The sequence below is a fragment of the Sorghum bicolor genome, chromosome 2 (genome assembly GCF_000003195.3).
Source record: "Sorghum bicolor cultivar BTx623 chromosome 2, Sorghum_bicolor_NCBIv3, whole genome shotgun sequence".
Lineage (NCBI taxonomy): Eukaryota > Viridiplantae > Streptophyta > Magnoliopsida > Poales > Poaceae > Sorghum > Sorghum bicolor.
In genome coordinates this window covers 67,826,895-67,854,141 of record NC_012871.2, presented here as the reverse complement: position 1 = coordinate 67,854,141, position 27,247 = coordinate 67,826,895, and the positions used below count along the sequence as shown (strand labels likewise).

At 45.1% G+C, this 27,247-nt stretch overlaps 3 protein-coding genes across 3 annotated transcripts; all 3 read right to left on the bottom strand.

Moving 5' to 3' along the window:
• On the bottom strand, positions 2,590-4,292 carry LOC8077429 (ornithine decarboxylase). Its single transcript, XM_002460646.2, has one exon. It carries the CDS (start codon positions 4,105-4,107, stop codon positions 2,818-2,820), a length of 1,290 nt encoding a protein of 429 aa, XP_002460691.1. The 5' UTR covers positions 4,108-4,292; the 3' UTR covers positions 2,590-2,817.
• Positions 8,004-9,911, bottom strand: LOC8077428 (xyloglucan endotransglucosylase/hydrolase protein 31). The gene is made up of 3 exons (XM_002460645.2): positions 9,463-9,911; positions 8,982-9,082; positions 8,004-8,879 (listed from the first exon to the last, which is right to left on the bottom strand). Exons 1-3 carry the CDS (start codon positions 9,728-9,730, stop codon positions 8,304-8,306), a joined length of 945 nt encoding a protein of 314 aa, XP_002460690.1. The 5' UTR covers positions 9,731-9,911; the 3' UTR covers positions 8,004-8,303.
• On the bottom strand, positions 19,229-21,113 carry LOC8080679 (probable aldo-keto reductase 2). The gene is made up of 4 exons (XM_002460644.2): positions 20,632-21,113; positions 20,075-20,247; positions 19,870-19,972; positions 19,229-19,772 (listed from the first exon to the last, which is right to left on the bottom strand). The coding sequence occupies exons 1-4, from the start codon at positions 21,064-21,066 to the stop codon at positions 19,434-19,436; spliced, it is 1,050 nt and encodes a 349-aa protein (XP_002460689.1). The 5' UTR covers positions 21,067-21,113; the 3' UTR covers positions 19,229-19,433.

Here is a 27,247-nt window from a genome sequence, read left to right as displayed (position 1 = left end):
AAAGGCTGAAATTTTATGAAGCCAGACGATTGTCATTATTACGTAGAAATATTTATATCTTAAAAAGTAGTAGTATTTTTATTTTATAAATAAATAAATAATACCACTAGTGCTAACAAGTACTTCTTGATTCTAAATTATAAGTCACTTCGACTTCTTTGATCGATCCACTTTACTATATATTTAGATATAACACATGTCTACATACATAGTAAAATAGATATACCAAAAAAATCAAAACAAAATAATATAGAGTAGAAGAAAACAGTGAAGCTCAAAATGAAGTTTGCCTTTGTATTTTAGCTTTTGGCTTTTGCATAAGCTATTTTCCTCTCTCAAGACCAAAATAAATTTGCAAGTAGAAGAAGGCAGCGAAGCCAGCCTAGAGGGGCTTCATTGACTTCTCCTACAATAGTGATACAGTGTACAAAGACCGTCTCTAACAACCCTAGCTAGGTCAATAATAGAGCCAAGTTATACAATAAGTTATCTCCTACTTATCTCTAAAGCACATTCTCTTTTCTATTCCTTCTCACAACACCGTGCCTAGCTTGGTGCTTGCATAAGAGCCAAGTTATCATATCTCTCTTCTCTTCTCTCCTCCACATCAGCATTAGCTTGGCTATAAGCCCATTATTGTACCTGCTCTTACCTAAAATACAAAATCCATTTGAAGTTTGGCTAGCGTTATAAGCAAAAGGTTATGTACTCATTTTTAGTCTTGTCCAACAACAAGACACAAAAGAGAATTTTTTCTGCAAATAGGTCTTAAGGAGAGAAGATACTCATATCTAGGTTATGCCTCTCCCAACACCCTAAATGAGTCTTCGATATAGGTACTCTGTTAGAGGCTATAGATATTGTGTTGGAGACCCATTTTGGGTTTGAGTCTCCTAATGGGTCTCCTATTGGAGAAAGCCTAAAGTGTATAAGTTAAAGTCGTGACAAGCCCACCAAAGAAGCCAACTATAATAGCGGCCGAAGCTTGAGCTAACGGAGCTCAACCAAATAAACCTTAAACTATATCCCCATGATTTTTAGAATTAGGCACACTAATTTCCTCCAAAGGGGTCTATTTGTCTCAACAACTCACCTCAGGGTTAGAGAAATTATGGAATGAAAGTGACAACAAAGTAGTAGTTTATTAAAGCAGAAGTTATCAAATGAAGTTTATAAGGAAGGATACGATAACGAGAGTCTACTAACAAGACGAGAGAAGGATTTGATCACATCGCATCAAATAGGAAAAAAAAAGAGAAAGGTTGCTCAGAAAATAAAAAAAAGGAAAGAAAATTTAAAGCATACCGTATCAATATGTGTTTTCTTTTCACACGCCTCCCTCCTAGTATGAGGACCTCAAGTGATCGAGTCTTTGGGCTGAATTGAGGGTAGGTAGCGGTCAAGATCTAGTGAGCTTCAACAGAAGCCTACGACGATAGACCACTTAGGCGCCCCGAGCAGTCATGAAGACGGTTCACATGGCAATAGATCTGACAATGGAGCCACCAAACAGAGGAAAAAAGGTGGGGCATGAGAAAGAGGATTGTGAAAATAGATGCCAAAGAAGAAAAAAAGGGGTTACTGAGGCCAAGAGGACAAACCAGAGAGAGCAAATCAATGTCGAGGATCAATGCAGAGAGGCGTTTCTTCGATGGCAGTGGTTCTCGCCAAGTTGAAAGCAGAAATGTCACGGTCCAAAATCCTTCCTAGCAGTAAGGGCGACAGCCGACAGGGAGCGGATTTAGGTCTGGTTTGGAGAAGGAGAGGAGATTTGCACGGGAAGGGGCGGCAGGCCAGGGCCGCGGCTAGGGCTGGCACTGGCGTGCTGAGGGGGTGGCGTGAGGCGTGGCTCACGGTGCGGCGGCCCTGGTGACTGGCGGTGTGACACGGCTAGAGGCTCGGCGGCGGCGGCGGCGCACCAAGCAAGGAGGCAACAACAGCGGGGACAGCAAGAAGAGGAGAAATAGGTTTAACCCCACGACTAGCTTTTCCATTTCCTTATTTACCCCTCATATATATATGGGGCTTACATGTTAATGGGCTTAGGCCCATGGGCCCTATTTGACTAATTTAACCTAATCTTATTACAATTAAGGACTTTATCCCTTTCTAAATCACTTCCGTAGCCACCTTGACGGTGATACTTCTGGTAGTCCTCCTGTTGGGTATGCCATCTCCCACTGCCTAGAGAATGACCTCGTCCTTGAGCTGGAATTTGGGGTTGAGCTTTTGGAATGTCTACGCATCCTCCCAAAATGATTCACTTGAGGGCTAGTTTTTCCATATGATGAGTACCTGTAGTCTGCCACCGATCAGGCGATCACGTAGTTTCGGAGCATGAGTTCAGGTTATGGGATGACTATTCCGTCATCGATCATTGGTACGGGAAGTGTTGTTGTTGAAGGAATTTCCCAGTGTTCCTTGAGTTTGCCGACATGAAAGACATTGTGGATTCTGGCGTCTTGTCACATCCAAAAAATTTTCATTTTAGAATATGACTTGAAAACACTAAAAACAAACCAAAATATTTTCACCGTTTTTTAAGATTTCCTAACTTTAGCTAAATTATTTTTTTATCTATATTTAATATTTTATGCATGTGCAGTAAGATTTGATGTTCCGAAGAATCTTGAAAACTTTACAAATTTTTTGGGAAACTAAACAGCCCGAGCGAATCATTTTACCTGGGGACTGGAGGGCAAATTCTCACACAATCCCCTCCAAGCCATAAAGGGAATGGTTAAATCCAAACCAGCCCGAAAAGTTGTAATGCGCATAGAATTTTGTTCCTAAACAAGGGTACTAGTAGATTGAAATCTAGACAGAGGAGAAGGCGAGGTAGGTCTTCATGTCGGACGTGGAGAAGCCATTGAAGTCACAGCTCAGCGCGGTGGTGTAGGCGCCAACGTCGTGGAACACCAGCCAGTCCCCGATGCGCAGCTCTGGCAGATGGTAACCCTTCACCACAACGTCGAACGAGTCGAGCGTGGGACCGAACACCGTCGACGGGTGTGTCTCACTCTCATCGCCTTCGTCGTCATCGTCGCCGGCAGCGCGACGACGCAACACTGGCACCGGGCGCGGCACGTAGTTCTCCATGTGGACGCAGCACAGCGTGCCGAACAAGCCGTCGTCGATCCAGTACTCGCGCACCTCGCCACGCGTGCGCTTCCCGAAAACGCGCGCGGCGAGCGTGAACGGCGTCTCGGCGAAGTAACGCCCCGGCTCGCCAATCACCTGGAGGCCCGGGAGGAGGTCGTCCCCGAAGTGGCGCGCCAGCGCGGAGTTTATCACGTCGCATGCGTCCTGGAACGTGGCGGCGGCCGTGAACCCCCCGCCGATGTCCAGGACGCGCATGGGTGGCATGCCGCGCGTGGCGGCGGCGGCGTCGAACACCGCGCGGGCCGCCTCCACGGCCGCGTCGTAGACGCCCACGCGGGACACGGCGCTCCCGACGTGGAACGCGACGCCCGAGACCGCCAGGCCCGCGCTCTGCGCGGCGCGCAGGAGCGGCGCCACCTCCTCCTGCCGCGCGCCGTACTTGGTGCCCAGGTCCAGCAGGGCGCCTCCGGCGGCGTCGGGGACCTTGAGACGGAGCAGGAGCCTGCACCTGGGGTGGAAGCGCCTCAGCTTGTCCACCTCCTCCACCGAGTCGAAGGTGGTGAGGTCAACGCCGACGCTCGCGGCGTGCTGGATGTGCGACTCGGGCTTGCACGGGTTCGCGTAGATGATGCGGTCGGCGGGGACGCCCAGCGCGAGCACGGCGTCCATCTCGGCGGGGCTGGCGCAGTCGAAGCCGGCGCCGAGAGCGGCCAGCGCTCCGAGCAGCGCCGGGTTGGGGTTGCACTTGACGGCGTAGTACGGCGGGACACCCTCGAGCCCACGCCGCCACGCCGAGAACAGCTCCGCCACCTTGCTGAGGTTTAGCACGCTGAACGCGCTCGTCACCGGAGGATCGCTGGCCGTGACGACAATGCGGCGGATAAGAGCAGTGACGGCGTCCTTCTCGTTAGTAGTAGTAGCTTCGTCGTACGGGAGGCGGAGCACCTCCAGGCCCTTAACGCCGGGCGCCTCGAGCACAGCTCGCATGGCTGCTGCTTCAGCCATGGAGGACTGTGTACACTGAGGTGATTGAATGAGGAGGGCAAACCTCGTGCAAGTGGGCAGCACAATTGGTCCGACCCAGGCCAGCGCTGCAACCTAGTTCTCAGAAAGTCAGAATTCGGATAAGAAACGTCGCGAGCTCAACAAGTCAACAGTCACCACCCTGCATACTATGCTAGTATGGTCCACGATGTACGGGTACAGCAGCAGCCACTTATCCTTTGAGAAACTCTAGCAGCTCATACCTCTCCACGACTCGCACCTTGGAGTCGCCAGCACACCAACGCGTGGACCACGGCCAACGGCCCACGAGCACAGCAGCCACCTGCATACCCTGGCCACATGGGCCCCCATCAGCACGCGCACGTGAATCAGGAGGAGAACCGTCTGCTAGGCCTGCTGATGGTGAGGCGTAGCAGGCAGAGTGGTTTTTCTTTTTCCTTCTTTTTTTTTTACCCCAGTGTAAAAGAAGAATAGGCTTGCTGAAATTCCTCCAAAGACGAGGAGGACAACTTTGCTTCTAGCGGGGTAGGGGAGGAATGATGTGACTGTTCCTGCTCCAATAATTATTGTTAGCATCGTTAATGCTCCAATAATTTTTGCGAGTTGTAGCATCGTTTATGAGTGATCAAATCATAGACACATCAACACAGATGCGTGAAATTGCCGTTTATGATGGAGTTGAGGCCCGTCTGTGATTAGGGATTCTATCGCGTTGTGAGTTTCGGCAAGCCAAAATCTGCAGTTCTTGGTGATTCGTACTTTTTCTATCAGCTAACAGTATTTTTCTTTCACAAAAATTAGCGAATATTATTTTCAATCATAGTTTTCAGTAGCGAACACTTAAATAATACACAAAAGTTCTTTGTCGTATTTTGTCAAACATAATGTCACTTCTTGAAGAAGCAACTCCCCGAGAAGATGACGAGGAGCAAAATGTGAATCTATGTTACATGGAACAAACGAATAATATTGGACTCCGAGGTGGAGCAATTGATTTACTACCTATCAAATTATAAGTTACTAAAATCATGTACGTCTATTGCAACGCGAACAAAATAATAATTAGACATCTCAACACATGCTGAAACGACAACGCAATTAAGGTTTTGATGTACCAATACAAGTTGCCATGACGCGGATTCAACGACGACAAAGCCTAGGGTGGGAAGTATAGGACTTTACATTGGTATATGTATAGAACTATGGCGTTGTGTCGGCTGGTCACGAGCCGAACTGAAGTCGCAAACATCCGTCCACTGAATATAAGCACAACTTTGGTTCCATCTTCTCACCACAATTAAAGGGAATGCAACTTAAAGACGAATGCTACACTGCACAAGTTTAGTGACACCTTCTTGTTGCCACAGCTCAAGCGACACTATATGGGCAATCAATGACACAAGATTGACGAGAGTGACTTTGTACCACTTGATTGCCACAACTCAAACGACGCTATCTAGGCAACGAACAACTCCAACCCCCCCCCCCCCCCCCCCCCCCCCCCCCTTCAAAACGCGCATAGGCAGGCACAGGAAGGATCATGAAGACAAAGAAAATATGCTGGATATCGTATTTCACATCTGAAGTTCTGTAAGTAGTTCTTTAAAAAAAATAAACGAAGCAGTTAAGTAAATAGTTCCATGGTCGGTGACATTACACAACTATAGTAGGTTACATGTAACTGAAGCTACGATATAATATAACACTGGAAGCATGCATCTTGCTGGTTGTTGTGACCTGTTGTAGGAAGAAACATAAGGAATTAATAAACGATAGGGAAGAAATAATTTCGCGGGACAAAGTACGGTGGTAGGGTGGGTAGCAAGTGTGCAACATATGGAGATCAAATTTATACTTTCAGTGTTGCTTGCAATTAAACCTTTTTCTGCAGCACTAAAATACAAATTTACTTTCAGAATCATTTAAAAAAACAAACAGGAGCTAAATACAGGAATAGCAGATCAAATCCATTTGCAATTATTTATTCGTTCGGGATTGGGGTTGGAGAATTGAGGGTGCGCTCAATGTGAACAATGATGTCACCATCGTTCTCATATGCTTTGGTTGCATGGAGATCGAGGAACCATAAATTAGCGCCACAGACTATTTGTATCACAATTGCAATAAAAACGTTGGCACTTAAAGCGAAGTTATACAATAGTAAGGATCAACCGAAGAACACACGTAAAAAGCTTTCATATATGCAATTTTAAATCCAAAGGAGATCTCTGATGGCAATAGAAATTGATTATAGTGTTATCACAAATTTTCACTCTCAAATGTTGAGACCCTATTTTCAGCAACATACTTCAAGCCAAATTTAAGAGAGACTTAAAGAAGGAGTGTTTGGCAAGTTCAGAGAAAGGGTATGGTAATTGGAGGCGGGAATTAGCGGAGGGAATTTGATGTGGGAGTTTGATTTATACTACCAATCCCGTGTTTGGCATATGCTGAAAATTAAGAGAGACTTAAAGAGGGAGTTTCTTTGTTTGGAAATGCGAAATCACAACTTTTTATTTTGAGAAGAAGTCTACTTTTCTTGCCGATTTTCTTCTATTAACTCCAAAATCAGGCAAACCACCTCCCTCAACTTTTCAAACCGTGTATTTTACCTCCCTAGAGCGGTTTCGAAGCCGGTTTTGCTACAGTGCCGGTGGTTTTGTCTTTTTCTTTTTTAATTATTTCGCCTGAATCTTTAAAAAACATAGTAAATCACAGGAAAATCATAAAATGGAAAATCTAATTTTCCATTTTATGATTATGATTTTTAAAAAAATTCAGCCGAAATAATTAAAAAGGAAAAAGACAAAACCACCGTCAGTGTAGCAAAACCACTATTTATTGTAACAAACCGCCTTTGAAACCACTCCAAGAAAATAAAATGCATGTTTAAGAAGTTGAGGGAGGTGGTTTGTCCAGTTTTGAACTTGAGGGACAAAAATCAGATTATCGTGAGAGACTTTTTCCTATTTTGGAAGGCTCTCAGGCCAAATCGCTTGTGATGGAAAAGGTAAAGGTCCAGTTTAGGCCTAGTGTAGCGCATGGCCCGAAGAAAGCTGAGATGTAAAAGCCCATTGACATCTGTTTTCCTATATTCAGCCCAAAGAGCCCAAGTACAGTCGTTACTCTTCTGTATTCAGCCCAAACAGCTGTCTTCTCTTATGACGTCATGGCTGCATCATGACACTATGACAGCCCTGGAGGCCCTACATCAACCCGAGTGGCACTGCCGCACTGGCGTTCGCCATGCGGCAAGCGGCAGGCCCGGCCCACTGGACACTGCTATGGTCAATGTCTGCACGTAAATGCAGCCCTTTTTATTATTTTTCCCCTGGTCCACGGTGATGTTGACAATAGTACACAGCCTGAGAAAATCAGGACTTGTTTAGTTCGCAAAAATTTTCAAGATTCTCTGTCACATCGAATCTTTGATCGCATGTATGGAGCATTAAATATAGATAAAAATAAAAACTAACTGTAAAGTTTACCTGTAATTTGTGAGATGAATCTTTTAAACCTAGTTAGTCCGTGATTGGACAATATTTGTCAAATAAAAACGAAATGCTACAAAAACAAAAACTTTTACGAACTAAACAAGACAGCTCCAGCAATGTAAAGTGTTCGTACTCACCACCACCGACCGCCATCAAAGCAGCAGCAACAGCAACAAATCGATTGTGTAAAAGGTAAAAAAAAATTGCATGACAACAACAATCACATATAAATCCTCACCGACAGAAAACATGTATTAAATATATATATATATATATATATATATAATATATATGAAGTATACATAGTAGTATATCCGTATTACAGTGGGCATGCATATGATGCCATGAATCATGGACGCTTGCCCCTTTGGGGCGCCTCGCATGTGATGCATGCACGCGACGAGACCAAATGCAAAGCAACAATGGCAAGAAAAGTACGTACGTACGTAGACGCACACGGCGACACACCACTTTGTTGGCGATACGCCAACGACCCACGCCACAACCACCGGCCTCCGCCGGCGCCTCATCACAAACAGAGCGCCCCGCGGCGGTGGTAGGGCAGCCACTGCACACACACCCCCCTGCACCATAATAGTAGTACTAGCACTGTAGCAGTAGTACTAACAAATAAACAACAAAACACAAAGCACCAATTAATCAAGCGGGCGGCACGCCGCGCAGCAACAGCAACCCGGGCGGCTAGCACTCGGGCGTGAGCGAATGGTCCCTGCGGAAATCGTTGCAGTAGTAGTAAACCATGTGGTCCCGCTGCGCCCACCGCATCGCCGCGTACTGCTGCGCCGTGAGCCCAGCCCCCGCCGGCGACGCCGGCACGGGCCTGCACGCCGGGGGCGCGGAGACAGAGCACCCGGCGACGACGAAGCGGTCGAGGCGCGCGACGAAGGGCTGGTAGCGGTAGTCGGCGCGGTGGCGGCCGTCGTCGGTGGCCCAGTCGGAGGCGTCCCAGATGGAGCCGTACACCCACATGGGTCTGTCCGGGAAGGTGAGCTCGGTGCGGCGCTCGTAGCGGCGGACGGGGACGTCGTCGACGAAGAAAGTGATGGCGTCGGGGTTCCACAGGATGGCGTACGTGTGGTAGGCCGCGGTGGGGTCGAACCAGAGGTGGAACCGCATCTCGCGACCCACGATGCGGCCGTCGCCGCTGCCGCGCACGTACACGTTCGTCTGCAGCGTGTAGGGCTCGCCTGGGATCGTGCCCAGGAACTCCATGTCGATCTCGTCGTGGAAACCGGGGTGCGCCTCGTTGTTGGACAGCTGCGAGATATGTGGAATGTGTGTGTTAGCACAAATAATGCAAGCACCAAATTAAAGCTTGTCAGTCAGGTCGATCGGTCAGCAGCATGTGGTGGTGCTTACGTAGAAGGCGGTGTTGGTGCCGGCGGTGTAGCCGGCGGGGAGCTTGATGCGAGTGGAGAAGTAGCCGTTCCTGTACGCGTGCTTCGACTTGAAACCACTACCTGCACACACGCATTATTTATTCGCAAAAATGATCAGATCAGAGAGCTATTTAGTGGAAACAAACAGTTGAAAAAGACCAGCGCTCGCTCTCTTATATCACAATAATGCACGGCAGCAAGCAGCGAGACCGACAAACAAACAGTGCAAGGTAGGTCCGAATACGTGGAGAATGGGCCATATCGATCACATGCATGGAGCAGTTGGGCTCGGCCGCAGGTAGTAGTCAGCTACAGCGACATCGATCGGGACACTTGTAGCAAAACAAATGCAAGAATTTTTATTTTCTTTGTTTGTTTTATTATAGCTACGGAGTATCGTGGGGAATTAATCAGTAGTTAATTCAGTAAAATTTCTGCAATAATAAACAAACTAAACATACCGCAGGTCCTGTCGAGCCAGATGGTGAGGGCGGAATGGTCGCCGGAGAGCGTCTGGTGCTGCGGGCCCCACTTGTTGTTGTAGGCGCGGTTGAACGGCACCGGCCTGAACCTGGAGCTCGGGTAGTACCCCGGGGAAGGCTGCGCGTCGGCGGCGGAGGCGGCCATCGCCGCCGCCAGCAGCAGCAAGGCCGGCACCACGGCGGCGGCGCGCCGTGAAATGCTGCTGCTGCTAGGACGACCACCAGGAGGAGTCGCCGCCGCAGCCATTGCTAGCTAGCTTAAGCTTCGGGTGCTCTCTGGTAGCTAGCTACCGGCCAGTGGCTGCTGATCGAGCTAGCGCTGAAGCTCCTGGCGAGTTTAGTCCATGAAAGTGTATATATATAGGAAGAAAGAGGAGCGAGAAGAGGTAGCACACACTAGAGTGTGTGTGACTGTGTGAGAGGTGGGGCCCGCTCAGAAGGCGGAGTTGGCAAGTGTGGTAGGAGGGAGTAAATGAGGAACGCAACGTGACGCCATTGGGCGTTGATGGGAGTTATTGTGCGAGGGTGCGCTAGTGACGGAACAAGATCGGCCGGTGCGCTAGTGCAAGCAGAAGCAGCAGTGTGCGCGCGGCAGATCTGTGACCATACACTCGCCTGCCGCCTGCCGCCTGCCGGTGCGGTGAGCCGGTGGTGCCTGCCTGCCTGGTGCCTACCCCAGTGGCCCAGTGCCCCGTCTCGGCAAAGCGCCAACCTGCAATGCCGCATGGCGCCTGTAGGGTACTACTGCTCCAAGAGGCAAAAGCTGATCCCAGTAGCTCAGCCATCGTGCAGTACAGTCGCGCTAGCTATGGCTAAGGCTACTGCAAGCTTGCATTGCTTGCTTCAGCCTCCATTCCTCGTCTAACCAACCGCCAGGCCGCCACCGGGTTGGTGACCGAGCGAGATGTGTGCCTGATCTTTGCTAAATCTGGCGCTGGAGTTGAAGCTTCCCGGATCGGCTGGCACGGCGGCCTTGCACGCAGCTGTTTCTGTACTTGTTCCAATTCCCAGATGTGGTGGTGAGCAGTTGAAGCAGTTACGACGTGTGTGTGCTCCATCGATCTTTTGCACCCCACCCAACGTACGATTGTACTCCTACCGGATCGGAGGCGGCACGCGTGCTTGCAGTAATTACTAACTTTAACTGGGAAGAAGAAGCCTAGAAAATGACGGCGCGGCGGCAGTAATTCTGTGTGTTCCGACACGTTCCGTCTCATGAGATTGACAGTGTCGGCACCGCGATCGTTATTTGTGACAAATATTAAAAAATTTATGACAAATATTATCTAATTATAGACTAACTGAGATTAAAAAATTTGTGTCGCGATTTGTAGAAAAACTGTGTAATTAGTTTTTATTTTCGTCTATATTTAATACTTTATGCATGTGCCGCAAGATTCGATGTGACGGAAAATCTTGAAAAACTTTTTTGTTTTTAGGTGCACTAAACAAGGCCTAAATCGATCGCCGGCCGGGACCGTGTGTGTATACCCTCTCATTCGGGTGTTCGGATGCATGTGGCCGCAAAGCACATGCGCGCCATGTTAGTGCCGCCATCACCCTTTCGTTTTTATGCGGATGCATGTTTGCGTCGCGAATTCGTTCCATAGCTCTCTCACTGTACGACCGGGATTCCTTCCCCACACCTTCATTAGCTACCCTAGCTAGCTAGCTAACTTCTCCATTCAAACTACGCGTATTAATAATTCAATCCCAGATCCACAACAAAACGCCCGGCTTGTTTTGATTTCACACGCTATCTAGCTAGCTAGATTCGTAACGAAAAGGACCTGCTGGTACTTTGAGGGTACATGTAACGTGTGTGCACATTTGTAAGCCAGCTGTGTATATATATTTAGCCCGGCCAGTAGTGAGATTATTTATTATGCTAATATTCTTGTTTGATTTGGAAATGCTCTGCGTATGCGCTGCTTGTTACATATGCTGATATGATTTGTGTTAAGAATTCATTATTTTTTTTTAAAAAAAAGGAACGACCTAGTCGTCGCGCGATACAGCACAGGTATCCCCACAGGTACGTAGCCCATGCTGCTGCATCATACACTTGCTTGCTTATGCACGGCACGGCCGACGCTTTCAATCCAAGCTACAACCACCCGCTTCTGCTTCTTGGATTGTACGGCACCAGCCACCAGGCAACAGTGCGCGTATCAGATGAGCAGTGTACATATAGGCCCAAGTTGCAACCAACACTACCCAATGTGGCAAACGTAGGTGCACACTTGAGGATCCTATACCACTTATAAGAGCAAGTTTAATAATACAGTCTACTTGCTGGCTGTAAGGTTTTTTACAGCCTTCTTACAGCCCACTCATACAATAATGAGCTATTCACTATTAATATATGACCCACTTGTCTCTCTCACAAAGTTTCTTGATTCCTGTGCCTAAGCTGGCTGTAAGGTTACAGCTTGCTTCTCCTCTCTCTCCTCCCTTCTCTCCTCCACCTCAGCATTTAGCCAGCTTACAGCCCACTATAATACTTACTCTAATTATATATACAAGTATAGTAGTAGTATTATTATTGTACGCGGGACATCCCACATGCGTGGTGCATGCGAGACTTAACCTATTAATCTATTAATCGAGAGCAGCTAGCCATACACGGATCTTGCCGAGGAGTACAAGTATACTAATCTGACGTTGATATTGATGTTGATTTGTTGTAAAAAAAATACTATTTTTGATGATAAGTTTAAGTGAACGGAAAAAATAATTAATTGTAACATTTCTAACTAATAAAAAATACTTATATTCAGTTACACTTTTTTATTTTTATTTATTTTCAAACACAATAGACTTATTATTTAATTGATCTTTATGTTTCGTCAATGTGTATTTAATTGAAACTAGGCCTTGTTTAGTTCTAAAAAAATTTTCAAAATTTTTCAGATTCCCCGTTACATCAAATTTTGCGGCACATATATAAACATCAAATAAAACAAAAATAATAACTAATTAAATAGTTTGTCTATAATTTGCTATATGAATATTTTAAGTCTAGTTAGTTCATGATTGAACAATATCTGTCAAATATAAACGAAAGTGCTACAGTACTCGTTTTGCTAAAAAAAAATTGGAACTAAACAAGCCTAGCTCTTCTTGTGGCACTTGTCGCAGCCTATATCTTATACAATGTTATTAATTAATCTCAATTTTGTTTTTAAAATTTAATCTTATCGATCGCTATAGATTTACCATGTCCAGGTTCAAACTTGACAAAAAGTCTTTTGGTTGCCACCATGTCCATATTCTTCCCGGTCTGAGTCCCACCAGAGGTAGATCGAGCCATCGAGGGGCCTCTGTCGGCCATCCATCCGTCCCTGCTATATGCACATTTAATTAGTTTGATATATATAATAGTGATAAACATATGCACATCCGGCCGAAACAGTTATATATCAATCAATCGTGACTTAATAATAAGAGTATTCAGCTACTAACAAGCACATTATAGTATGATGAACATGGATGCATGAGTTGTTGTTGGTGTGTATGCATTGGATGAGGCCAACCCCACCAATTCCGGCGACTAGACTCACAAAAGGGATCCCAGGGCCTCGTGCTCGTGGTGGATCGGCGCACATGCACCAAGCTTTCCGCTCCAATCAGTCACCGGGCGGCCCTGCCCTGATCGAGCGAGAGCCCCTGGAGAACCTGACTTGGCACTTGACAATTGTGTATGGCCTTTCCCACTTTACACACACACACACACATACTAGAAAAAGATAATGTTTTTATATACCAAGAAATGGGGGGAAAAGAAATTAAACAAGAGTGGCAAGAGAGCCCAGAAAATGCGCGCTCCGTGTCGCTATGTAGCCATAGCAACGGCTTTACGTGCGGTGGTCGTCGATATCGCCGCCTGGTTGGTCGAGGCATGCAGCGGCGGGCGGCGCGTGCTCCGCATGTGAGGTGTCCGCTTCATTCCGTGGTGACAATGATGGTGGTATAGATTGGCGTACACAGCAGAGCAGAGGAGAGCGCAGAGCACCCACCGGCGTTTTTATCTGAATCGCGACGGGACGGGACGGGACGGCCCAATACTGCTCGTAATAATCACTCATCAGTATAGGGAGTGCATTATTATTGGCAGTGGCGGATCCAGAAATGGACCAAGAGGGGGGCTAAATAATACATGTTAAAATTTTTTTTGCTCACTCAATCCAGTACACTAAGGAGGTCTTGTTTAGTTTCAAATTTTTTTGCAAAACACGAATAGTAGCATTTTCGTTTATATTTGACAAATATTGTCCGATCATGGACTAACTAGGCTTAAAAGATTCGTCTCGCAAATTACAGGTAGACTGTGTAATTAGTTTATCTATATTTAGTGCTTCATACATGTGCCGCAAGATTAGATGTGATGAAAAATCTGAAAAATTTTGTAAAATATTTTGGGAACTAAACAAAACCTAATAGATATAGCTAAGATTGATAATTCAATATTGATTCAAAGTGTTCAAAGACAAAGATTCATAAAATAAACATATAAAAATACTAAATATATGAAGTCTTTTGCTAAAAAAAGAAAATGTGTTAAAAAAAAATTGAGCCCAAGAGGGGGCTGCAGCCACCCCAGCCCCCCTCGTGCATCCGCCAATGATTATTGGCATCCATTATCCATATCCTTCGATTCCTTCCTTGACGAGGCCGTGGAATTGTTGGAGGGAGAGTACTATCTTTTAATTTCGACGCGGATCGACACGACGGATCCTATGTGGAGTACTACTATACTAGTAGCTAGGATCGTAAGAGCTGCAGTATGGTGTCACCATCGAGGATACAAAAAAATCGGGAGCTCTCCCTGATGTCCCGGTGTTGATTTAGTATATGAACTTGCACTCAGCTTTTTCTCGTCTGTTTCGTTTCGAAACGAAAGTGAAAGGATATGAGTTGGATCACAGACGCCGCGACGCGAAGTTTACAAAGAAAAAAGCTTTTGCCGTGTTTCCTAATGACCTGTTGATCGAGGTGCGGCACAAGACGGGCGGGAGTGGAGGTTGACCCTCAGCTCCCCCCTCACTAGTCACCACCCAGGACGGGAAAAAGGCCTAGCTCCACTCACTGATGATGTATCTGAAAAGAGGTCCGGGGGATCCTCCGGAAGGCACGGCCATGTTCCCCCCCCCTGTCCGGTTGGTTTTGGGCTCCGTAACATGCGGCTACCACGACGTACATACCTCTCTCGGTCATCATCTCCATGATGGCGCGCGCCGCGCACACTTTCTCCCCGTTAATTTCTCCTCATCCTCCTCGCCGATTGAGATTTGAGAAAGACAGCGGCCGGTCGGGTGCATCCAAACTGCAACGGCCGTCGTCCGTACGAGCAACCGCCGCTGCTGGATGGTTGGTTAGTTCTGCATGCTTGGACCGGTACGTACGTCAGGCGTCGCCCCTCGACGCAGGCGCAAGCTAGCGCAACCAACAAATAACCTAGCCAACCGAGATAGCCACCGGTCAGCGACCATAGTACCGCACTGCACTGGAGTACTGGACGTACCACCCCACCCCCACGGCCCATGGGACGTATCGCACGCGTTCCCTCGGTGTGGGCGCGCAGCGAGCGACGGCCGTGCCATTTGCCAATCCATCCATCCCGGCGCGCGGGTGCCTGCAGCCTGCTGCTGGCCGGTGCTGAACCTCAGGTGGCGCAGGCGGGGGCGGTACGTGGCCGCGCACCGACCCGCTCTCTATAGTCTATACCATGCGTCCATGCGTCGCGTGAGACAGGGGAGGGATCCGGGGGGAAAAAAAACATTCGCCCTGTCGCGGCCAGGCGCCGGGCAAGGGTCAGTCGCGAAATGATGCGCGGGCGGGCGGGGAGGACCACGTGCCGCCCACCGCCACCGCCAGTCCGCCACCGACGGTGCGATCATGCATGCGCGCGCGCGGACGGACGGACGGACGGACGGACGCAGGGGCGTCGTGCGCTCATGGTCATGGACGGTCACGTACTACTACACGCTGGCTCTCGGTTCGTGCCGTGCTCGCTTTATTTGCTTTGCTTGTGTTGTGTTGTGTGTCTCGGCCCCGGCCGGGCACCGACACTCGCTCACACTGCTGCTGCTCTCGTTCGTTGCAGTGGCGTTGCGCGTTGCTTGGACATGGAGTCATGCATGGACCAGCGCCGCCGCCGCCCACCACCCGCAGGGCCGTGTCTCCCTCTAATCATGCTTCATAATACTACTATACATGCGTGCTTATTCCGTTCTCATCTGCATGCTACACAACGTGCCTAGCTAGCTAGCTACGGGCTACTAGTACACTTGGGCCTTGTTTAGTTTCCAAAAAATTTTGCAAAATTTTTTCAGATTCTCCGTCACATCGAATCTTTAAACACATGCATGAAGTATTAAATATAGACAAAAATAAAAATTAATTGCACAGTTTAGTCGAAATTAACGAGACGAATCTTTTGAGCCTAGTTAGTCTATGATCGGATAATATTTGTCAAATACAAACGAAAAAGCTACAGTGTCGATTTTGCAAAATATTTTGTAACTGCCTTGCTAGGCGTCCGGCTTTGCGCCTTGCTTTGTGAGAGGGACGACGACGGCCGGAGGACGGCTTGTTGCATGCATGCATGAATGGTGTGCTTTGTTGGTGCGGTTGGTGGATCCATGTGACGCGCAGGCGCGCATCTCACCAGCTACGAGGGCAGCATCCACTGTTAATAAGAGTGCTGAAGCCTGCTGCTGTTGCGGCCAAACTGTGTGTGAAACCATATATAGTGTCGGTGCCTCGGTGGCAAAGTGTATGTAAGTGGTAATGGGGTCATCTAGCTAGTCTAGGTAGTAGTATGAAAGAAATGAAAGCTTAACGTGAACACGTACTCCCAATATAATTAAGAGTCCAGCCACGTCCCAGGTCATGTCATGTCTGACCACAAGACAGGCCCAGCGGGAACCAAACCTATCCGGGCCGGCACGCTGCTGAACGATAGATATGCGGTAGAGGGTGTCACGGCGACTACTTGCTGCTGTTCTCCTAGTTGGTTGACTGCGTTTTTTTCCAATCAAATCCCGTGATTAGCTCGTCCTGTGCTCGTGGCCGATCCTGTACTGTAGTACGAAGCACGCACGAAGTGATGGTCGAACGAACCCAAACCCCCGAACTTCATTCCGTCCGTGATTACGGCGGACGACACCGACGCCTCCCGATCCCCCACGGGCCACGCACGGCTGCTTTTATTTGCTTTCCTCCTCCTCCTGCTGCTGCTGCTGCCATGGGGCATGGCATGGGTCACTGGGGGCAGAGGGTCTCGCTCGCGTTTGGCACAACTGGTTGCATTTGCACTAGGACGGACGACCGCGACTTGCTCACATGCATGCAGCGGATCGATCGATCGATCGTCTTTTTTCAGTTTTTTTCACACGCCACCAAGCACGTCGTGAGTGCTCACATGTCGATCCCGAGTGTGCTCTCTCGGCCGGACATGCATGGCGGCTAGCTTGAGTGCTGACTGGACAGTAAACAAGCGGCCGGGCGGGCGGGCGTTGGCACGTCGCGCGTCGTCGTCGACCCCGCCCGGCGACACGGCGCGCGTACGCTGCGCATGTGCTGGTGGTTGAAGCTTTTGTTGGCTCGTATCCGGCCGGCGCGCCTAGCTAGCTAACTGCTCGCTCGCTGCCCCTCGTGGGCGGTGGTCGCCGAGCCGAGCGGAAAGCGCTGTGTCCGGCCAATGCAACAAGGGCCGCCAGCACGACACTTGTGTGCCCGGAGCGGCCTACTAGTGTGTGCGAGCGGGAGTACGCGTGCACGGATACGCGGCCCTTCACATGCGTGCGTGGGCACCGGGCAGCGTGGCGGTGCCCCTGCGCCCCCTCCCCTGCCCAGCCCCAGCCGGGCCCGGCATGTGCCGCCGCTTTCGGCTGCCCTTTGTCTTGGCTCTCGCCGTCGGCCGTCGGCACCCGACCCCGGCTCAAAATTTAATGCGCCTGCACGCGCACTGCCTTTCCTCTTTTTTTTTTTTCCCCCTTCCCCGAAAAACTGGTTGTTGTTGTGTGACGTGTATAAATGTTACTCAATTTATTCTAAATTATAAAACGTTTGGTTTTTTTAAAACCAAATTTAACCACTCGTTTTAATCAAAAAAATTATGTAAATTATTATTTTCTTTTGTTGTGGTTTAGTTTATCAATAAAAGTTTTTTTTAAGAATGATTTAGTTTAATAATGTTTGTACAAATTTTTTGAATAAAATGAGTGGTTAAACTTAAGGTCGAAAGCGTTAAATGTCTTGTAATTTGGGATGGGGGCACTATGTTCTTGAAAAACAAATGTGTAAACACGATGATGTGTTTTCGATTTCTTCTACCTGAAAGTTACTGGAGTGAGGGGGGGATCTGAAATGGTGATGACTGGATGACGTTGCAGGAGTTTCTCTTCTTTGAGTAACACGAGGGCACCAAAAGGCCGGGCTGCTTCTTTTTTTTTTTGAGAGGAAAAGGCCGGGCTGCATAGCTTTGCACTTCTCCTCTTGGGCCACACTGTCTTTCGGGCTCTGGTGGTGCTGTGCGGTCGGCTTTAATGGGCCACGGCCCAAAACAAAGGAGTGGGAGGGAGGCGCGAAAAGTAAGGGTCTGAAGCTGGGCATGGCCGGATAACGAGGAAAACAGGCCGAGAAAAATCGCCCAGCGGCCAGAAAATAAAAAGTTTTTTTCTGCTTAAAAAAAAGAAAAAAAAGGTTCTTTTTACCATAAACAAGCAACTCTGAATAAAAATTCAGGCCAAACATTTTCTACGCGCAATAAGTTAGCAAGCTGAACCAAACATACAGAAAATTAATATTGCAGCTAGCTGCATGAATGTAACAAACATGTTGCCTATCGGTTGTCTTGTTCCTTGGATCATGTGTTGTTTGCCGGAACTTGGAACTCACGCTGAATAGTCAATAAAGAAAAAAGAACACCTGCCAATATCCTCGCTAAATATGGCTTTGAACATCACAAAAGGCACTCGCTACTGACAAAGAGATCTAGTACACACTGAAAGAATATCGACTGAAGGAACCCTCCAAGAAACAGAAGCTTCTAATTCTTTACCATCAAAAGAGTGTTGAAAATACCGTGCCTTGTTGTCAAATAGACCAAAAGATGTCTTGATCGTTGCATCGAAAGTCAGCCAACTGCTTTTCAAGATAAACGCAACAACTGCCAAGAACTAAAGAGAACCAACAAATCTGACAAATCATACTCTCATTTGCCCTTGGTCGACGCCATATCGAATGTTGTCGAGGTAGGGAGAGACCTTATTCCAAATGCCATCATTGTGGCAACCTCGTCGATGATACTAGAAACAAAACATATGAGAAACCGAGAACAAACCTAGATCTACAAAAGGGTAGGGTCCCCACCCCTCTAACCACCAGCGAGATGACTGGATAGAGAGAGGAGGGGGATTGAAGCGGTGATGCTAACATCTCATTTGGTTGGGAGGGAATTGGTGGTAGGGAATGGGAGTTTCAGAGAAAGAGTCTGAACTCCCTTGTTTGTTTTTTTGGAAAAAGAAATTACGTTAAATCTTTCTAGTTGTAGAGAAGAGAAGAAAAAGAGATTAGATATATATAACTCTAGTTAATATCGAGTAAACAAATCATCATTGAGAAAGAAAACAATAATAACAGATATTGGGATTAAGCCATTAAGGGGTCGGGGGATTTGAACAATAGTGTGTGGATTTAATTTGGAAGAAGCTTTACTTTGTGTCACGGACATAGCAGCTTTTTCATGTAACATAATTCATTGATACCCTGAATGCTTTTCGCATTTCTTGAATATAATATTGACACAATGCAACAACAGAAACGAGACATGAGCAACTACACAAGTATCAACGCCCACATATCTTACTCACGGCGGACACTGCCGGTACGTGCTTATTTGCCAACACCAAGGATTGGAAATGTTGTGAAACGATGCGTGTACGTTACTCAGCCTTCCAGGACGAGAGGGGAGGTGTCTCAGAATCCTTCCAAGCGGCGAGGAAGGACTCATTGTAGCGATCACCCTGGACATCCGCCGACGCGTAGGACTCGAGCTCAGCCATGTCTTCAGGTGTCAGCTTCACCGAAAGCGCCGCCACGTTGCTGTTGAAATTCTCAACCTTCGTTGTCCCGGGTATGGGGCAGACGTCGGGTCCCTGGTGGTGAACCCAGGCCAGCGCCAGCTGCGACGGCGTGCACCCCTTCCTCGCCGCCATTGCATTCACTTTCTCAAAGATCACGGCGTTCTTCTCCATGTTTTCCGGCTGGAATCTAGGCAGGTCCTGGAAATGGTTTCAGTGAAAAAGGTTAAAATGGTGCGTCAGTATAATCTGGGCTGTGGTACTTACTACTAAAAGAGTGCTTATTAGAGGTATAAACCTTGCGGAAATCTTGATCAGACAAGGTGTCGACCAGCTTAGGACCACTTGACAAGAACCCTCTGCCCAGTGGACTATATGCCACTATTCCAATGCCAAGCTCCCTGAAATTGCCAGAGCATGAACAAGTAAATAAACAATATGGATACAGTTTTGTTGGTGGCTCAACAATATAGATGCAGTTTTGGTCATGAAAAAGAAAAGACCTGCAAGTCGGGATTATGTCAGTTTCAACATCTCTTGACCAGAGAGACCACTCCAGTTGGACAGCGGTGATGGGATGAACTGCGTGCGCTCTCCTGATCGTCGACGCCGATGCTTCGGACAGACCAATGTATTTTATCTTGCCCTCTGCGACTAGTTTCTTCAGTTCACCTACCTGTGCATGGAAGTCAAGCAGGTTCATAAGCTTATTCATCAGGTTAGGGAGTGCATTGTGGTTCAGTCCACTCCGTCTCTGCTTTTGAATCTTGGAACTTCTTTTTCTTGAGCAAAGGGCCAAAGGCATGCATTGCAGAGACTCAAGGAAGCCATTGAATACTTTGTTTATTCAGAAGATGCAACTTCTGATCACTACTATGGAACTCAGTGTCCACTCACCTTCTGCATTATTTAGAATGCAGTGTCCACTCACCTTTATGGTACTCAGTGTCCTCAAGAATTTTTCTTAATATGGAATATTAAAAAATGCCTTGGCTGAGTTTTTTTTTACAAATATGAAATTGAAGCTAAAGCCTTTGCCTAAGGGTGGAAGCGAACTCACCGTGACCTCGATGGGCACCTTGCTGTCAATGCGATGCTGGTAGTAGAGGTCGATGCAGTCGACGCCGAGGCGCTGGAGGCTGCCCTCGCACGAGGCGCGCACGTACGCCGGGTCGCCGCGGACGCCCCAGTTGCCGTCGGCGTCCGTGAGGATGCCGAACTTGGAGGCCACCTGCGCCTTCTCCCTCACCCCGCCTGCTGCCTGCAGCGCCTTGCCGAGGAGGAGCTCGTTGGTGTGGGGCCCGTACACGTCCGAGGTGTCGAGGAGTGTGACGCCGGCGGCGACGGCGTGGTGGACGAGCGCGATCATGTCCGGCTCCGGCTTGGGCGGGCCGTAGTAGGCGGACATGCCCATGCAGCCGAGGCCCTGCGCCGAGACCTCCAGCCCCTGCGAGCCCAGCTTCATGCGCGGCACCACCATGGGAGCAGCGGCCATGCTCTCTGTGGCTCTTGGGGGGAAGGCTTCTTCAGCTCCACTGCTCGAGTGTTGAGTGAAGTGGGACTCTTCGCGCCTCAATTTATATATGCAAGTTCGTAGGCCAAAGCCATGTCACGGAATATGTCACCAGGCGGCTTGCTGGTAATGTGCCTAGGCCTTGTTTAGTCTTATAGATTAATTATACTTAAAAGATTTATTAAATTATAGATAGACTATATAATTAGTTATTTTTATTTTTATATTTAATGTGTGTGTGTATATATATATATATATATATATATATATATATATATATATATAAAGATTCCATGTGACGATAGATCTTGAAAAATTTTAGAATTTTTTTTGGAAATGTTTAGTTCATGAAACATTTTAGGTTTGACTACTGTATCATTTTTGTTTGTATTTGGTAATTATTGTCTAACTATGGACTATCTAGACTGAAAAATTTCGTCTCGCAATGTGTGCATGTGTCCAAAGATTCGTTTTGATACGAAATCTTAAAATTAAGAACTAAACAGGGCCCTAGTTTACTCACATCGAATATGCCGGCACACATTTGAAGCATTAAACGTAAACTAATCAAAAAATAAATTACATAGCTTGTTTGGAAACTGCGAGACGAATTTATTAAGCCTAACTAATTTGTCATTAGCACATGTGGCTTACCGTATAGCAATTATGGCTAATTATGAATTGATGAGGCTTAAAAGATTGGTCTCGCGATTTACAACTAAATTGTGTAATTTATTTTTTGCCTATATTTAGTGCTCAATACATGTGTCTAAAGATTCAATAGGATAGATAAAAAAATACGTGGAAAACTAAACAGGGCCGAAGTTTGTGTATCGTCACTGCTCTGTTCGTTTGGCTGATAAGACATGGCAAAAAGTATTGTTCGTTGATTTACTGTAAGAGAAAAATATTATTGAATAACTGATAGATTTGGCTGAAGCGAACACCATAGCCCTTGCCATCATTAATGATTGCAGATATATATAACATTGATTAATCCACCATTAGTGGGGTTGTTGGCAAATAGCCGCCCTTGCCATCGTTAATGATTGCAGGTATATATAACATTGATAATCCACCATTAGTGGGGTTCCTGGCAAATAGCCGCCCTTGCCATCATTATTGTTATCACTAACTGATGAATGTATCTAATTTCTGGAGTTACCAAATAGCACCTGGGCTCTATTTAGTTTCAATCTAAAACTTTCCGTCCTGTCCCATTGAATGTTTACACATACATGGAACATTAAATATAAATAAAAATAACTAATTGCATAATTTTTATGAAAACCATAAGACGAATCTTTTAAGCCTAATTAGTCTAATTGGTACAATAATACATATGTGCTAATCATAGATTAATTAAGCTTAATAAATTTATCTCATGTTTTCCAGGCAAATTACTCTCTCTGTCTTGTAATATAGTGTATTCTAAGAATTGTAAGACAATTAAGAGAGAACACAAAAGACACATGCACCGCCATTTTATTTCCTAATCAGATGCTATCATAAACATGATTAGTGGTATTGGTTGATAAACAGAAAAATATTTAATGCAAAAATAGTTTTGTCCTTTAGAATGCTTTATATTTGAGGACAAATTTTGAATCCTAGAATGAACTTACATTGCAGAACGGAGGGAGTATGTAGTGAGTTTTTTAATTAGTATCAAACACCTTTTTTAACATCTCAAAAAATATCTGATATAACACCTGAAAACGTTTGATCCACAAACTAAACAAGACCCTAATCTGTTTGGACTTTTATTATTTTCTCCTCGCCAACTGTTGCTTATTACAGCAGTTTTTTTTTTAAAAAAAATCTCGTAGGGCTAGTAGCTAAATACACAAATACCCATGATATAGTTGGTCCCTTGCCATCCTTCAGTTTTTATTTTTTGTAATAATACAGTAATAAATGGCTTGTAGTCACTACTTCCTCTGTCCCAAAATAAGTGTCATTTTCACTTTCCGAGAAATAACTTTAACTAAATATATAGTAAAAAATATTAGTATTTATAATACATAATTAGTATCATTGAAAAGATCTTTAAGTCTAGTTTTTTTAACAAATTTATTTAGAGATATAAATATTACATATATTTTCTACAAATCGAGTCAAACTTGTAGCACAAAAATCTAAAACGACACTCTTTTTAGAACGGAGGGACTACATGCGACTCAAGAGTCAAGACCCATGTACTCTATATTACAACACTGTAGCCCTCTACAATCACTTCCGGCCAGTCGGTATCCAATGCTTACCTTCCTCGTGACATATATAGCGTTTGGTTCAGGTCTAAGTTCTGAAAGATTTGTTATAAGCTAGCTGTAAAAAAGTTGTTGTGAAGCTATATGCTGTGAAAAATCTATAAGCAGTTTAGCTAAAACAAGTATAGAAATTTTCTTGAAATACTCCCTCTATTCCAAATTGTAAGTCATTTCAAGAATCTTAGAGAGTCAAAGCATTTTCATGTTTGACCAAAATTATAGAGAAAAATACTAAGATTTGTAACATAAAGTGAGTATACTATGAAAATATAATTAAGAAAGAATCTAATTATACTTAGTTAGTACCATAATAATAATTATTTTATAATATAAATTTAGTCAAACTTAGAAAAGTTTGACTCTCTAAGATTATTGGAATGACTTACAATTTGGGATGGAGGGAGTAGCTCTCTATTTCCACCCATTTTGAAAAGCAGAATGATAAAAGTAAAAAAAGTTCAAGATGCTTCCAAAATTGTACTGACCTGAAGAACTACTTTTGAAAACTAAGGTCTTGTTTAGATGCAAAAAAAATGGATTTTAACACTAGCGCATTCGTTTGTATTTGATAAATATTATCCAATCATAGACTAACTAGGCTTAAAAATTTGTCTACCAATTTATAAGTAAACAGTGCAATTAGTTATTTTTTATTTATATTTAATGCTCTATACATGTGCCGCATGATTCGACGTGATAGAAAATCTTGTAAACTTTTGAATTTTTAGGTGCATCTAAACACACCCTAAGCAGCTTCATGTGTCAACGTTGGCTTTCTACTTTTAGCAGCAAAGCACTCTTTTTTTGCCTTGTTTAGATACGGAAATATTTTGGATTTCGCTCCTGTAGCACTTTCGTTTGTTTGTGACAAAAATAAAAACTAGGATCAAAAGATTTGTCTCGCGATTTATAGGCAAACTGTGTAATTAGTTTTTATTTTTATCTATATTTAATGTTTCATGAATGTGCCGCAAGATTCGATATGACGGGAAATCTTAAAATCTTGGTTTTCAAGGTGAACTAAACAGCCTTTTTTCCGACGGTGAGCAGCAAAGCACTCTTTAGGGTAGCTCCAGCAATAGGGCGAACAAAGTATGGTTTCATGGGCCCACATATAGAGAAATCTCTCCCCCTCTCTCTGCTATAGGCCTTGTCAAATACTAAAAACCTTTGTTGTAAAAAAAAAAATACTAATTTTTTTAAAAATTCTGCGTCACATTGAATCTTACGATACATGTATGAAGCATTAAACATATACGAAAACGCTACAGTGTCCGTTTTACCTACAAACGAAAGTGCTACAATATCCGTTTTGCAAAAAAAATAGAACTAAACAAGGCCTAAGATCAAAAATTTGTCTCGCAAATTACAGCCGAACTATACAATTAATTATTTTTTGATCTCTTTATGCATGTGCCACAAGATTCGATGTGACAGATAACCTTGAAAAATTTGCAAAATTTCCAGGAACTACGGCTTTGTGTAGATCCGTTTTTTTTTATTTCTCTATGTAGCACTTTCGTTTGTGTTTGGTAATTAGTGTCCAATCATAGATTAATTAGGCTCAAAAGATTCGTCTTACAAACAAAAAGTGTAATTAGTTATTTTTTTATTTATATTTAATGCTCCGTACATGTGTCGCAAGATTAGATGTGACGGAAAATCTTAGACTCTGTTTAGTTACCTGTGATTTTTTTATCACCTATCACATTGAATGTTTAGACACGAGTACTAAATATATATTGTTTATAAAACTAAAAACAGAATAATTTGGGAGAAGAATTTTTTTAGCTTAATTAGTCTATAATTGGACAATAATTATTAAATAAAACAAAAATGATACTGATAATGTTAAATTTGAACACCCCCAACTAATGAACGAGGCAGAGGCGAAAAGTGAGTGGATGAGTAGTCTGCGGAGCCGGCTCCTGTGGGCTGTTGTCCTGCCACCTGGCAACGGTAGGGCAGAGCTAGTCTGCTGCAGTTGCGCTAGGCCACAGCTCGGTTGCTCCTCCCGGTGGCCGGTGCAGCGGTGGGAGGCAAGGCATCGAGGCGGGCGGCTGGCCATGAGCCAGTGGCGACCACGGGCACGGGCAACGGCATGGCACGGTGGCAGCACGATGGCTGATCCGTCGGTGGGTGCCTGGACGCCGGGTGGCTCCTCGTGGCCTCGCTAGGGCGTCGGGCACGGGTGATTCAGAGATTAGGGATTCCACCGATTGGGCTAAGGCCCTGTTTAGTTCCCTGCCCAAAATTTTTTCATCCATCCCATCGAATCTTTGGACATATATATGAAACATTAAATGTACATAAAAAAATAAACTAATTACACAGTTTGATTGAAAATCGTGAGACGGATCTTTTAAGCCTAGTTACTCCATGATTAGCCTTAAGTGCTACAGTAACCCACATGTGCTAATGACAGATTAATTATACTTAATAGATTTGTCTTGCAGTTTCCTGACGAGCTATGTAATTTGTTTTTTTATTAGTATCTAAAAACCCCTCCCGACATCCTTCCGACATATCCGATTTGACACCCAAAAAATTTTCATCTCCAATCTAAACAGGGCCTAAGGTAAGGAGAAGTGTGCAATGGTGGGCTTTCAATGGGCCGCTCACCTGTGCTGGGCTGGGCAAAGTGAAGAAAAAGACTATCTACTGTTTTTCTTCCTCCATGCTTGAGCATCGACTGATTCTCCAAAAAAAAAAAAGTAGGGAAGATGGGGTCCGGGGGTTTGAGGCGAGCTGGATGGTCTCGATCATCACCTTGTTGTCTGTAAGCTTCGGCCTTGTTTAGTTCAAAAAATTTTGCAAAATTTTTCAGATTTCCCGTCACATCGAACCTTTAGATGTATGCATGGAGTATTAAATATAGATAAAAATAAAAACTAATTGCACAGTTTGGTCGGAATTGACGAGACAAATCTTTTGAGCCTAGTTAGTCTATGATTGAACAATATTTGTAAAATACAAACGAAATTGCTACAGTGCTCATTTTGCTAAAAATTTTGGAACTAAACAAGGCCTTCTTCTACGTTTTTTTTGTATGGTCAAGACTGACTGCTTGACTTTTGGACACAATGGTTCTGTGTGACACCTGCTCCATGTATGTCGCTGAACGTATCCTTTTCGGGTGACGAGAACAGGTCTGTGTCCTCGTTTGTTTGTCAAACAAAATAGCTTATATGTAACTAGTAATAACTAAAACGAATATTTTCAAAAATATTTTGCAAAATTAACACCGTAACTCTTTCATTTGTATTTGACAAATATTGTCCAATCATGGACTAAGACCCTGTTTAGTTCATCACTCAAAATTTTTTCATCCATCTCATCGAATCTTTGGACACATACATAGAACATTAAATGTAGATAAAAAAATAAACTAATTACACAGTTTAGTTGAGAATCGCAAGACGAATCTTTTAAGCCTAGTTACTCCATGATTAGCCTTAAGTGCTACAGTAACCCACATATGCTAATGACAGATTAATTATGCTTAATAAATTTGTCTTGCAGTTTCCTGACGAGCTATGTAATTTGTTTTTTTATTAGTTCCTAAAAACTCATCCCGACATCCTTCCGACACATTTGATGTGACACCCAAAAATTTTTCTTCCCCAATCTAAACAGGCCCTAACTAGACTTAAAAGATTCGTCTCGTCAATTTCGACCAAACTGTGCAATTAGTTTTTATTTTTAACTATATTTAATACTTAATGTATGTGTTTAAAGATTTGATGTAACGAGGAATCTGAAAAATTTTACAAATTTTTTTAAAAACTAAACAAAGCCCATGCCAACATGGGTCCCACCCAACCGGCAACCGACCGGGGAAGCAGGGGAGCCTCAGCCGCCTTTCCACAATTCCACCTCCCTTTCCCCCAGCA

Coding starts and splice junctions, on each gene's coding strand:
- LOC8077429 (XM_002460646.2), bottom strand. CDS start 4,107: ATGGCTGAAGCAGCAGCCATGCGAGCTGTGCTCGAGGCGCCCGGCGTT.
- LOC8077428 (XM_002460645.2), bottom strand. CDS start 9,730: ATGGCTGCGGCGGCGACTCCTCCTGGTGGTCGTCCTAGCAGCAGCAGC. Junction 9,083..9,462: donor CTGGCTCGACAGGACCTGCG/GTATGTTTAGTT, acceptor GCGTGTGTGCAG/GTAGTGGTTTCAAGTCGAAG. Junction 8,880..8,981: donor GCACCAACACCGCCTTCTAC/GTAAGCACCACC, acceptor CATATCTCGCAG/CTGTCCAACAACGAGGCGCA.
- LOC8080679 (XM_002460644.2), bottom strand. CDS start 21,066: ATGGCCGCTGCTCCCATGGTGGTGCCGCGCATGAAGCTGGGCTCGCAG. Junction 19,973..20,074: donor GACATAATCCCGACTTGCAG/GTCTTTTCTTTT, acceptor TGGCAATTTCAG/GGAGCTTGGCATTGGAATAG. Junction 19,773..19,869: donor CTGATCAAGATTTCCGCAAG/GTTTATACCTCT, acceptor AACCATTTCCAG/GACCTGCCTAGATTCCAGCC.